Source organism: Phlebotomus papatasi, chromosome 3 (assembly GCF_024763615.1).
Source record: "Phlebotomus papatasi isolate M1 chromosome 3, Ppap_2.1, whole genome shotgun sequence".
NCBI lineage: Eukaryota > Metazoa > Arthropoda > Insecta > Diptera > Psychodidae > Phlebotomus > Phlebotomus papatasi.
In genome coordinates, this window is record NC_077224.1 from 32,564,447 (window position 1) to 32,579,027 (window position 14,581).

The 14,581-nt window shown below is 34.3% G+C and overlaps 1 protein-coding gene across 5 annotated transcripts in view; it reads right to left on the reverse strand.

Annotated features, from left to right (window-relative positions):
- Positions 1-2,130: 2,130 nt before the first annotated feature.
- LOC129805301 (NPC intracellular cholesterol transporter 1) overlaps positions 2,131-14,581 on the reverse strand; it is a 77,146-nt gene continuing 64,695 nt past the window's right edge. For 2 of the 5 annotated variants that reach the window (XM_055853121.1, XM_055853117.1), the window contains one exon: positions 2,131-9,387. In XM_055853121.1, the coding sequence (XP_055709096.1) occupies positions 9,140-9,387 (248 nt within the window). In that variant the 3' untranslated portion in view covers positions 2,131-9,139. The remainder of the gene's footprint in view (positions 9,388-14,581) is intronic. The other 3 variants (XM_055853118.1, XM_055853123.1, XM_055853124.1) reach the window with 3 other exon arrangements.

Genomic DNA, 14,581 nt, shown 5'->3' on the forward strand with positions numbered 1-14,581 from the left:
CCGAGAAAAAACGCGCTAAATGACATTATGCATCGAGAAAATTTGCATAACCGCAGGGGCTTTCTTTTGAATAAATCGGCCGTAGAACGAATTTCGTGCGGAGTAAAAGTAGTTCAAACAAAAAGATTCAATTGTTTAATAGAAAGGCATTAACAAACAGTACTTTTTGGTCAGAGTTCTTCAATAAATGGTTAGAATATTTAAAAAAAAAATTACCCTAATAAAAGAAATTAAAGTTTTATTCTGTAAAATGTTTTCAAATGTCCCGCGTTGCACTATAGTATACATTCAGGCGTATTTCAAAAATGAGTTCATAAATTGACTCCTAAGGGTAGGCAAACTTGCATAATTGTATGTGCATAATTCCGTCAGGTGCATAATCCCGAACGACTTAATGCCGGGACTGAGTGTATACGGAAACTACGCTGGAATTAAAAATTTGTGCCAATTTTCATGTAATTTTTTTTCCTTAAAGTGAATAAAATTAGTGTAACAACAAACGGTGTTTGTAATGGTTAATTTTTATTTTAATGTGCAAAATTAAAATTAAGTAACCGTTAAGATGTTCCCTAAGATACACTCAGTCCCGGCATTAAGCACTTCGGGATAATGCACCTGATGGAATTATGCATATACAATAATCCAAGTTGGCCTACCATTGGGAGTCAATTCATGAAATCATTTCTGAAATACGCCTGAATGTATACTATTTTGTGACGCGGGAAATTTGAAGACGTTATGTTTATTTTTCAGCAGGGGCATGACATTTCCTATGTTTCCCATATGTTTCTAGCGCGCCGAAAAAACTTTTGAGTTTATTAGCTGTTTTCTGTCATTGTGGAATGAATTAGCAAAAAATACAAATACAAAATAAAAGCCAATTTAATAAGGAAGAGGCAACCGAAAACCCCAAATTGGCAACCTACGTAGTTTTAAAGATATTTTGTGAAATGTGTACGAAAACAGGAAAAAATTTACACTAAAACTGGTCGCATTTTTCAGAGCTAATGTCACCCCCCTGTTTTTCAGAATAAAACTTTAATTTCTCTTATTATATTATTAATATTTCTCTCAATTGGATTCTAATTGGATTCCAATTGACACCCCCGACCAATACCATCCCCAAACGGGTTGTTATATGATGCTCTTGTTGCTCCTAGCAATTAACACAGGTAATTCAGTGAGTGAGCATCAATAGCCGTGGAAGTGAAAGTAAGAGTGACCAGCCTCACAGATTTGTAATTTTATTTAGTTGAGCTCCATCAGGTCTTATAAGATACATTAACCTTTTAAGAACAAGTGGGTTACCTGTGATCCATAGGGAAAATAATTTTTACTGACTACCTAAAGTAATTTCTTTCTAATATTTGTGCATAATCGTAAAGTAAAAGATTGTGGGAATCAAGGATATTTTTTGCAAATCTTCAACTAGGGTGAAAGGAACACCTATTGACATTTTAGGAACTCGTGTCAGGCCTTATTGACACCCTACTTTGCACCATTTGGAATACGAAATTCGCACATTCATCCTTATCGAAAAACGCAGAATAATGACAACACGTTATATTACTTAGATTTTATTGGATGCATTAAATAAATTTCAACATTTTGATAAAAGTGTCAAAAGGGGTTCCCTGTCGAAGAGGTGTTCCTTCGAATCTACATATTTGCTATGTAATAAATATTTAATAGGGTGTTTCTTCAACCATACGACGAGCTTTCTAGGACAAATTTGACTCGATTTTACAATATTACTTCTCCCAATTTTACTTGATAATCGATTTTGCAGGCATTCCTAGCTACAGCTACCCTTCAATAATCTCATCTAGGGTTATTACTATATTTTTTTAATTCAATATACCTGCCCATGTATAATAAATGAGAAAGCTCTATTTGAAAAATTGTGGGGTAGAATTTTCTATAAAATTTGAGAATAGTGTAATAAATTTTACCTTGAAAAAACATTTGAACATTTGAAGACCGGAATATCCCATATCCCATGAGCATTAGCAAACCTTAAAGAAAAGTTTAGTAACTAGACATGCAACAGGTTCCTCCTCGGTCTCAGTCTGCTTGAACTTTCACCTTCATTCACGAAATTCAGGAAAGCTCTCTCAAAAGAACACTCTCTTTATTCAATGTTTGTTTTTTTTTTATTTTACATAAAAAATCAATTCGCTTTATAATCTGTACAAATTTTTGAACCCACCAATGTTTAGTTTTTCACAAAAAATTTCAACTATTGATTAAGACTTTTTTTTTCAATTGTTACACAAAAGAAAACATCAATTAAATATTTTCCATTTATCTTCATAAACTTGTTTCTCTTTTTTTTTTCTTTGTAGTAAGCTCATGACATTTACAAGAGTTTGTAAGCTAAATATTTAACCTTTATCAAATGCTATGTATTTTATCATTATTTTCCATTTTTTTTCTCAGAAGATTAGAACAAAATTAAATTAAAATTAAATCCTTCGCCAGTCTCAATTCCTATAAATTTATTTTCACATTAGTTCTGGCTCCTTTCGCAAAAAAAACCAAATCCATTCACTCATTTTTATTTTCCTAATTTTTTTTTGTAGTAAATCCTATCACTTTTCTCCTTTCTCCTTTGTTTTTTTTTCCATAATTACAGATCTATCTCTCTTAGCACTTAGAAAGGTGAAAATGTTGTAATTTTTTTCCAAAAATTCTTTATGCAGTTTATAGAAAGAAAAGGCCACTAGCCGACTTTATGCTGACTTAATTATTATTTCAATAATTTTTTTTTTAAAATTATATCAAGGACAAAAACGAAATAAATTATATGTATCTATCGAAGCCTCAATTTTTGCCGAAAGAAGACAAAAAGTAGTTAGAACCATGTCACAATTTTGCTTTTTTTTTAAACTTAGATAATCATGTCGCCACGAAAAACAATATGAGGAGGTAGGGTAAGTGTGCCAAATTTCGGCATAGTTGCATGCAAGCGCCAAAGTCTCAAGTTTGAAAAGTAATATATTTAATAGAAATTGTTTTTTTTTTAATTCCTTCTACTTAAGGAGTGTTGTTTAGAACCTTGTAGACAGTTTATCGTCTTTATTTACTATGAAAATCATTCTTAATACATTTTAAAATGAATAAAAATGTAGACATAGCTTTAGTGCCCTATTTCGGCCACCTTAATTCTCACTGATCCTTGCCCTTCGGGAATTCTTGAAGTGTCTTTTTTACGTCATCTCGTTTGTCTACATTTTTTGTTATTCTGTTGAACTGTATAATCTCTGGAGTATGTAAAAACTAAATATTCATAAAAATTCGAGGAACAAAAGAGGTGGCCGGAATTGCAAGCTGTCCGGAATTTGGCACACTTGTCCTAGGGCACTTTTGAATTGCGGCAGCTTGGAAATTGGGCTTTCTTTTTCCTTTTTTAGTTTCGTAACTAGTTTGTGAAGCAAAATTATATCATAATAAAGTCCAGTTTTATTTAAAAATAGGAGAAAAATCGCTCAATTTCAAAGCTGCCTCACTTACCCCTAATAATTTTTTTTTCCTATCTAGGGAAGGTCAATTATGCACTTCATGATCAATAACCAATAAAATAAGAATAATTTAATTTGAATAAATTATGACAATTACTTTAAAAAAAAACTTTGTTGTTAAAATTAGTGACAATTTTGTTGAAAATTATTTTTTAATGGAGAGAGAACTTACTAAATTGACCTTTCCCTGTTAAATGTCTCTTTCGAGAGTTACATTTTCTCATTCTAAACTATCCTAAATAAAATACTTGTTCACATGTTCCTTCAGTATGATAAACAAAATGAGACAAAAATAATTTTCTTCCCTATATTTAACAAGTTAATAAAATGGAATCACAAAAAAATATTTCTGCTATTATATTAATATTTATAATGCCACAAATTTCTCAAAAGCTTCTTCCTCAAAGATTTTCTACTGTTTTTTTTTTTCTTTTAAATAATTTAGTTTGAAAAGGACTCTAGTCATGGATTTTTGTCGTATTTCGTTCAAATAAATAAAATATGCTGCAAATAAAATACTTATTTGAATTTCATATGGATATTTTATAATGTTTTTTATAAAAAAAAAGATTTAAGGTAAAAATCTTGAGGAATTTTAAACAGGGAAAAAATTGGTAGGGGAAAGTGCTCTCCCTTCGAACGTTCATGTCTTCAAATAATGTGAATTTCTTTTGTTTTTCGTAAGAGATTTATGGCCTCCACACATTGGAAGCAATTTTTGTCAAAAATTGCTTTTTGAAATTCCCTGCAGCGTTGTAGGGGGAAACGTCAAATTTCTGTCAAAAGCGCAATTTTTGACGAAAATTGCTCCAAATGTGTAGACGCCTTTACACTAAATTATCACGGAATTATCAACAATTGATGATAAGCCAACTAATATTTAATAGAAATGTGTAATTCTCTTAGGAAAACTCAAAGAAAATTCACATTATTCGAAGGCATGAATGTTCGAAGGGAGAGTACTTTCCCCTATAATAGTGTTTGAGAAAGTCGCAAGATAAAAAAAATTATTCAGTGCTCCTGCTAGAGATTTTTGTCTATTAACAGTAGAGAGAATGAAATAAATTCTTGGCATTTCTTGTCGACTTAATATTGAAAAATAGTTTTTTACTAGACATTTCACCACTCATTTCCATGGATTTTTATTTTAGGCATTTCCCAAATCAAATGGAATTTTATTAAAATAGCCATTTAAAGTTGATAGAATTTATTCAAACAGAATTTTCTATCAATCTCTTAATAATTGAAGTCCATTGAAAAATTTAAATGTGCAATGAATTATTGAGTGATTGTAAAAGTCCCTGCTCGATTCAAAGGTAATCTTCAATTTTTGAGTTTCGTTCTAAAATTTATAAATTTTTTGTTATAGTTATTTATTAAAATTCGTCAGAGCGTCTGATAATTACAGGAGGTCCTCGGATTCATGACATAGCCGGGCGGGACCTAAGAAATCCGCCTGAATTTGGAAGAAGCAAAATAGAATAATTGCATACGCACAAGAGATATCCTTCGAAATCCAAGATATTTTCAGTACAAATTAAAAGAAAAGATATATTTTTTAAGATGTAATGTGAAAATAATAAAGAATTTTTTGCTCGGATCTTCTCAATTAATTGCTAGAATATCCAAAAAGTTAAAAAAAATCTTATAATTTTTTTTCTATATTAAATAACTGAAATACTGGGGGTCCCAGGATTATGCATATTTTCGGGAACGAAAAAAATTGTGCGAAATGGCTTTATGCATACAGAAAATTTGGATACCTTCAGGAGATTTCTTACGAATAATTCACATGAACGCCGTAAAATATGCAAAATACAACTGGCGCCAATTTCTTGGGCTATTTTCAGCGTCAACGACTCATAAGAAGTTAATTTCAAATTTAACGCCCACCAAAAAAAATTGCATACACTTAGGGGTATTTCGAAAATGATTTCACAAATTAGCTCCTAGTGGTAGGCCAATATGCATACACTGAGAAAAAAAGAGGCTGCGATTAACTTTTTTCGTCATAACTTTAACACTTTTTGGGTATAAAAATATATCAACATTTTTTAATGTTAATTTTACGCCTTTTAAGGGTAAAATCAACATGAAAGAAGGGTAACTTTAACCCATTATACACCTAAAAAGGGTAATATTTACACCGTTTTCGGATCAATACTGCAGGGTAAAATTAACATTTCCGGAATGTTATTTTAACTTTTTCGGATTTCTCTTAGTGTATATATGTTTGCATTATCCCATTTATTCATAATCCCGATATGCATAACCCCGGGACCTCCTGTAATATTTAATGTTAAAATGATGCGCGTCAATAATTGTATACCGTGCTAACACAAGGTAAGCTTTTACTATCGCTATGCTGTGCAGAAAGATATTGTCAATGTTCTTAAAAAACAGGAGTGCACCGATAACTTTTCGATACTATCGAATCGATAGTATCGATGAATTTATATCTGTAAGATTAAGTGAATGACGACTTTTTATGCATTGCCATTTATTCACTCAGAAAAATAATCGAGTAAGACTTACTCGAATCGATGTTGAATTAACTCTTTTTCGTTGTGATTTTCGATTAACTATATTTTAGAGTTGATTTTACTGCTGTTTAGGTGAAATATTCGGAAGAGTTGTTTTAACTTTTTTGTCCTAAAATTTACATGACAAAAGAATGTAAATAACTCTTTCTAACTCTTATAACTCCTATAACTCTCATAACTCTTTCTTCTTCTCGTTTCATGAGTTAAAAAAATGTTGAGTTAAAATAAGTCTTTCAACCCAAAATGGATAGATTTTGTAATTTTATGTCTTTTTTCTAAATGTTATTATTTTCTTTTTTACTATTTTCTTGACTTCAAGTTCCCTATGTTCCGAGCGAAATATCACGTATGATGCACGCACATGTCTTTATGAAACACTGTTAGGTATATTTCTAGTTGATGTTCCATATGAACTTTACCATACGAAGATCTTCTTGACTGAAGTATATTCTTAAAATGAAAACACTTAAGCATATACTTCAGTCGAGATGAAAATTAACATCGAAAAAGTGTAATAATTACATCGATATCCGACGAATTAATTCAACTCGCACGAAGAGTTGTTCAACTTTATTTACTAAAATTTACAACGAAAAAGAGTAACAATTACATCGATATTCGTGTTAATTCAACTCGGCGATAGAGTTGTTTCAACTCTACAGTTTTTTTTCTTAGTGTTGCAATGTTCTTAAAAAAATGTGATAGATGATAAATTTCTATATCAACAATACGAAGTGTAGCTAGCTATCGTTAACATTTTTCAGAATCGACACTCGATACTATCGAAAATAAGTTATCATGTCTCCTCTCCAGCTTTGTTCAAGTGCATGAATTAAGTCCTTAATAAGTACTTATTAAGTCCTAATAGAGATACTTTCTGCAAATAATTCACACATCCACGGCAGGAGATCGCAATGAACCTTAGGACGATGCACAGGCAATCTGTGCATCGTCCTAAGTTTCATTGTGATCTCCTGCCGTAGATATGTGAATTATCTTTTGTGTTTCTTCGCCAGGGTGCTGCACCTGTCGCTCTGTGAGTGTATAATTTTCTAATTGAGTATGTACTTCAAATCTCTATGTCAATTATTGCACTGAGAGGAATACGAAAAAGTCAAAATAACATTCCGGAAATGTTAATTTTACCCTGCAGTATTGATCGAAAACGGTGTAAATATTACACTTTTTAGGTGTATTAGTGATTAAATTAACCCTTTTTCACGTTAATTTTACACTTAAAAAGGTGCAAAATTAACATGAAAAAATGTTGCCATATTTTTACACCTAAAAAGTGTTAAAGTTACGAGGAAAAAAAGTTAATCGCACCCCCTTTTTTTCTCAGTGAAGGAGGTTACAGGTTATGAAAAGGAGGCAAAAATTATTCAACTTTGAAACTATGTCGACCATTGATCAATGGCTTCTACATACTACAGAAATTTATGTTCATATTGAAGCAAATTACCTACGATTGTGTAGGAAAACCTATCCAATATGGACATAAAATTATCTAGTGTGTAGAGGCCATAATAGTCAGCTTAGGTAGAAAAGGGGTTAATCGCCAAGACCAGTCAATCTTTTAGCGCTTTTCCACTGCAAGTTGTCTCCTTTTGCCTACCAAATTACCTCTTTTGCTTCCTGCGTGGACTTATTTTATTATGGACTTATATTCGGGACACTTACATCATAGAACGAGTACTTTACAAATTAATTCATTGCATCTCGGGCGAATTAATCCTTGATATTTCTTTGCAGTTTTTATTTTATTTATTTTTTTTTTGAAAATTTCTAAAGATCGCAAAAATCAAAATACGCTTCTAATTCACGAGTAGATGGCGCTTCAGGTAAATGTCAATTTGAATTCGAATATGGCAGTTTAGAATCCTGAAAATTTCATTTCTCAGCTTTAAATCATGACGATTGCTGAGATATTAAATATTTAAATCACTTCATATATTTTTCTTCAAAAAATTCATTAAATAAATCAACTTGTAATAAATGGCTATTTTATAAAAATCCATTGCAAAACCGAAAAAGTTTAAACACCTTGACATTCTGGAGCTTTCTTCATTTTCATCTTAATGATAATTTGCAGGACGGTGAATGGCAATTTTTTCTTAATAATTAAGCCACAAAAAGAATGACTAAAGTTTATTGCTAGATGCTGAAAAAATATACTATTGACAGATGGCTTTTCATTTTTTTTTATAAATAAAAATGATAAAATACTTTCATTTTTTTTCAGCAATTCTTCCTGGGATATGTTTCTCGTTGATGTTATGTAGTTGTTCTCTAAGTACAAGAAAGAACATTGTGATTCCTTTCAATTGAGGTCTATGGTACTTGCTTTTCATTCTTGTAATTTCTATAGCTCACGTTTATCCCCCTTCATTTTGTCATAAGTACAAAAAATCCATGGAATTGCCACATTTAACAAAATCTCTCATTATTTTCTCATTCATCTTCCCTCATCTCAATCTTCCCCTAATATAAAAAATGTTTCTTTTTTTAAATACAATATATCGATACAAAAGAAATTCTAGGCATTTTTTTTCTTCATTGAGTTCAGTTTTGATTTTACAATGAATTCACTTTATTACAACAGCAGTTTCTTTTTTTTTTCATTAGCCTATCATCTATTTAGGAAAAATATTCATTCTTTTTTTTTTCTTCAGCTATTTCATTTTAGTAATTTAGATTTCTCTGAGATTTTCCCCATTCATCTCATCAAATTTTTCAGCCACACTGACAAATATTTGGGTAATTATTCTTAGTTTATTTCTTATTATTTCCCTTAAAAAGTAATATTTCTGTTCATTTTTTTTTTAAATTGTATATGAATATAGAAAAAAATACTGGTTTATGTTTTCAGTGTCTCTTCTATCTTGGTTATGCTTAATTTTCTTCTTTAAATATGCTTTAAATTTTTTTATCGTGACTTTTTCTCAAATTCCTCTTTAACTTTCTCCCCCTCCCCAGCCCGCGGAAAATTAACAAAAATATAACAAGAGGTGGTTTTTCCCTATACAATAAGATTCATACTTTACCTCCCTCACAGTCTCCCTGAAAATTTGTCCCTCATGAGATGTCAATGGGCTTGTAGACACCAGCTTCATGATGCTGGATATCGTGAATTCCGGACACCGTGCTGATGCCACTGGTGCCCGGAATGGGCTGATCATCGATGGAATTCACAGATCCGTAGGTGGGATGCGATGACAGAAGAGGTGAAACAGAGTGCGTCGGTGTTCCTGGATTTGGGGTGGCTGATGCTGTGGTGTTGGTGACATTGGTGACGTCGGAACGTCGTTTTCTATACATCACGCCTGAGTAAAGACAGAAAAGCATCTCGGTTACCCATTCAACTTCACTGTCAAGTGCATATTACAACGTCTGTGACAAAAAAAAAGAGCAGGATCTAGTTTTCTCGTCTGTGCAGACGAAGAAAAAATTCCCCGCAGATGGTTTCATCAACAACTCACGTAAGAGGTTTAATTCGAGGAGGAGGTTTTCGATTTGCTCGAAATCAAAAAGAGAGCAGTTATATAATTCACTTTTTCAACGACCCCCCCCCTCCGTAGGAGAACATTATCTATAGGACAGTCTAGACAGTGTTTAACCCAACCCCTGCTAACTCAACCAAACCATGTTTTTTTTGTTTTCTTTTCGTAAATGGCTCCTATTTTTTTAACTGCTCGAACTCCAAGAGAGAGCCGTTTTCACAATCGACTTTTTTTTTCAACTTTGCAACATCCTAGCTGCTAAACGGTAAGAGATATTGACTTCCGGTCTTCGGTGACCCCCCCAGAAATCAATACATTCTATCTAACTAACTTACCCAAATTACCCATTCCCCCTTCATGCGTTCCCTATCCCCCAAAAATAGGCAAAAAATGAGGTTTTTCTAATTTAAAAAAAAATTGGTCCTGACGATTTCCTTCATTTTTGGATATGTTATGGAGGTAGTCCAGCTGAATATTTCGTCCTTAGACACCTATCACCAGAAAAATCGCCATCTTGAATTATTCAAGGTCAAAGGTCAACTACCCTAGAGAGCCTAATTTTCAACGGATTTGGACAAATTTGGACATTTTTGAAAGATCTTTTAATTCTGAACCCGACTGCATCGGTCACAATCGGTGATGGATCGGGAAAGTAACGGTAATAGTCCTATTTAAAAAAAAAAACAGTTTTTCGCAATTTTCAGTCTTTTGACCCATTTAAAAAATCAACGGTAAGAGATATCAACTTCCGGTCTTCGGTGACCCCTCCTCAAATGACATTATCTCGAACGTATTTTTTTTGTTTTTACCCCCTCCCCCTTCATACGCTCCCTATCCCCCAAAAATAGGCAAAAAATGAGGTTTTTCTAATTTTAAAAAAAATTGGCCCTGACGATTTCCTTCATTTTTGGATATGTTATGGAGGTAGTCCAGCTGAACATTTCGTCCTTAGACACCTATCACCGGAAAAATCGCCATCTTGAATTATTCAAGGTCAAAGGTAAACCAGCCTGGAGGGCCTAATTTTCAACGGATTTGAACAAATTTGGACATTTTTGAAAGATCTTTTAATTCTGAACCCGACTGCATCGGTCACAATCGGTGATGGATCGGGAAAGTAACGGTAGGGTGAAAGGAACGTCTGTTCGACAGGGAACCCCTATTGACACTTTCATCAAAACATTGAAATTTATTTAATATAAATTGTTTATATCTAGTGAAATTCATGTAATCTGACCTGCTTTCCTTTAACCTACTCTTTTCTAGAACTGTTCTGCGAATTTAAGAAGGTTTTAAAAAGGTTTAAGCAATTTCAATTGTCGACGTGGAGAAATTTCAAGATTCTTATGAAAAAGTGTAAGAAAGAAGCTTTTACAATAATAATTTTTTTCTATTTTTTTTAATAAAATGAACGTATATCTGTTGCATAACAGTCAAAAAATAACTAAATTTTAATTTAATACACAATTTGCATCAATTTATTTTAATTAAAATGAATTTAATTACAGTGTCAATAAACCGAGACAAAATCGTCGATTTCAACGTCTATTGACAGGTACAGATTGCGCGACTTTTGTATCAGCTTGATAGATGAAGAAGAATAAGAAGAATGAATAAAAGTAAACAAAGTTGCTGCATTTTTGTGAAAGAAATAGTGAAATTACTAACAAGTTAAGTGTTTGTGCGCAAAAAAGACTAAGAATGTTTGTTGGTTGTAACATATAGATGGCTCTGCCATAATTATAGAATGATGTTTGTATGGACTGACGGGAGTTAGTTGAATTAAAGATATCAAGCTGAACACAACACCTCGTGTTTTAATCTTATATGAATATTACTTGGTGTCAGAAGTTAAGTGATTAAAAGATGTCGAAAGGCGATACAGAAAGTTCAGCAAGCCCAATGAATCCTGGGGTGAAGCAGCCTGATCCTTTGAAAGTGGAACCTGATATGGAGATGCACATAACCTGGAAACACTGGGAAAATTTGTTTTCGTGGTACTGCAAAGCTATCCAGCTTAAAAAGTCCCCAAAGGAAGTGCAAGCAGCAGTCCTAATGACTGTAATAGGCCCCGAGGTGACAGATATTTTCGAGTCTTTCAATTTGTCCGAGTCAGAGAAGGGAGACATGGATGTCATACTGAAAAAGTTCAGAGAATATTTCAGTCCGAAATGCAACGAGATCTATGAGTCTTACCAATTCTTTCTCATGAGACAAAATCCTGATGAAAAATTTCACGACTTCTTGGTACGAGTACGTGTTCAGATAAAGAAATGCAATTACGCAGCTGGCGTAGTTGACAGACTCATTCGAGACAAAATTGTTTCCGGATTGAGTTCAGAGAGACTTAAAGAGAAACTACTTGCGGCTGACAATCCCAGTTTGAATGAGACTATAAAAGTTTGCCAGGCGTATGAGCAGGCCAGTCGACAGATGAAAAAGATGAATTCTGAAAAAACAGAAAATGAAATTGCTGCTGTCGAAAAGTCAGGGGATTCCAAATCTGCCAAGAGTAAAGCAAAGTCAAAAACTCAAGATGTATTCGATTGCAGTCGTTGTCTCACGAAGCATGGACCGAGAAAATGCCCAGCATTTAACAAGAAATGTCCTAATTGTGGTTACAGGGGACATGTAAAAGAGGCTTGTAGATCTCGTCGCAAAGTGCAGAAGGTTTCCCAGGAGGATGAAGAGGACGAAGATGAATCATCTGATGAAGCTGAAGTGGAAGAATTGAAAATTTTCTCTGTCACGGGCAAACATTCCAGTGATTGGACCGAAGAGCTCCAGTATCAAAACAAAAAATTCAGGGTAAAAATTGATACCGGAGCAGAATGTTGTGTGCTGCCGATGAAGATCTTGAAGCGCTTGGGAGTGGAAAAAGTGACAAAAACTGGAGTGAAAAGGCTCATTTCATATGATGGCGGTATTATTGACGTTGTTGGAAAAGTGAGGTTACAGTGTCTTGTCAGAGGGAAACCTATTAAAGTTGTGTTTCAAGTGATAAACAAAGACTGTACCCCTGTGATTGACGGAGATACATCAACCAGAGCTAAAATTATCCAGAGAGTGAGTTCAGTGAGAGAAGACATTTTTCAAGGATTGGGATGTGTGAAAGATTTCGTTTACGACGTCGATTTATGTGACAATCCCAAGTGGCAGATTCATAAGCCCAGAACAATTCCTCACTCAGCTCGTGACGACGTGAAGGCAGAAATTGACAAAATGGTCCACATGAAGGTAATCCAACCCTGCACAGAGCCCAGAGAGATGGTATCTCCACTTGTGATAGTACGGAAAAACGGCAAGTACAGAGTTTGCATAGATTTAACGGATGTCAATAAGAATATCAAACGAAGGCATTTTCCACTAAAAACTCTTGATGAAATTGTAGCCAGAATATCCGGAAGCAAGAGATTCACGAAGTTGGATTGTACAAAGGGTTTCTGGCAGCTAAAAGTGTCCGAAAAGACATCAAAGATTCTCACCTTCACAACTCCTTGGGGAAGATATGAATGCTTGTGTCTTCCATTTGGTCTTGCCTCTGCGCCCGAGATATATCAACAAATCATGGAAGGTATGCTTGGACACCTAGAAGGTGTTGAAGTTTCGATGGATGACGTGTTGATTCATGCAGAGACACCGGAAAAGCTGGCTGAGATCACAGAAAAGGTAGTTCAGATTCTTTCAAACAATGGGCTCAAATTGAATAAGGAAAAGTGTGAGTTTAATCAGTCAAAAATTAAATTTCTGGGTCATGTTTTTACTGAAAAGGGGTTGGAGGTCGATCCTGAAAAAGTTGAGGCAATAAAAAACTTGAGAATGCCAAAGGACAAAGAGGCATTGCAGAGGCTTTTGGGCGCTGTCACTTATTTGGGGAAATTTGTACCAAACCTGTCTCAAATAACTAGTCCTTTGCGAGAGCTTCTCAAGAAAGGTACAGCGTGGCACTGGGAAATTCAACATGAACAAGCGTATCACAAAATTATCGAGGCCTTGGTCAATGCTCCGGTGCTTCAATTTTATGACGTCAAGGAAGATGTGACACTTTCCGTCGACAGTTCGTCTAAAGCTTTTGGAGGAGTGTTAATGCAGAACGGACATCCAGTAGCATATGCGTCTAAATCCCTCACCTCTAGTGAGCAAAATTGGCCCCAGATTGAAAAGGAGGCTGGAGCGATCAGGTATGCTTGTGCAAAATTTCATGACATGATTTGGGGCAAGAAAATTGTGATTGAAACTGATCACAAACCCCTTGAGAGCATTTTTAAGAAAACACTTACCCAAGCACCTCCACGTCTTCGCAGAATTCTATTTGATGTAAAACCCTACAATCCCACTATTGTCTATAAGCGTGGCAAAGATATACCGCTAGCAGATGCTTTAAGCAGGGACTCAGAAGGTTCAGGTGACGGTAATTCTGAGGAGCAATGCGAAGTATTACTTACTCTTTGTCTGCACGGGGGAGCAAAGGAGCGATTCACGAAAGCTACAGATGCTGACAAAGAAATGCAAACCTTGAAAAAATTTATCCTCAAAGGTTGGCCAGGAAGTCAAAAGGAAGTCCCAGCAATTATCCGACCCTACTTCACGCACAGAGATGAAATTTCTATGGCAGAGGGGTTAATATTCAAAGGTGATAGATGCGTGGTGCCACCATCAGAACGAAAAAATGTTCTTAAGAACATTCACAATGGACATTGGGGCATTCAATCGTGCTTGAGAAGAGCGAGAGAGTTTGTTTATTGGCCCAAGATGAATGAAGAAATCTGTGAGATGGTCAATAGATGTTCAGTATGCGAAAAACATCAAAATTTGCCACCCAGAGAAGAACTCAAGATGAAGGAAATTCCCAAAGCACCGTTTCAGATCGTGTCAACAGATCTATTCAGTCTTAATGGAGATGAATATGTACTCCTGGCTGATTCTTTCAGCGGATATTTCGATTTTAAGAAGCTCAGGACCACTTCATCAGAGGCAGTTATAACTTTTCTTAAGGAGAAGTTTTCGGATTGGGGTA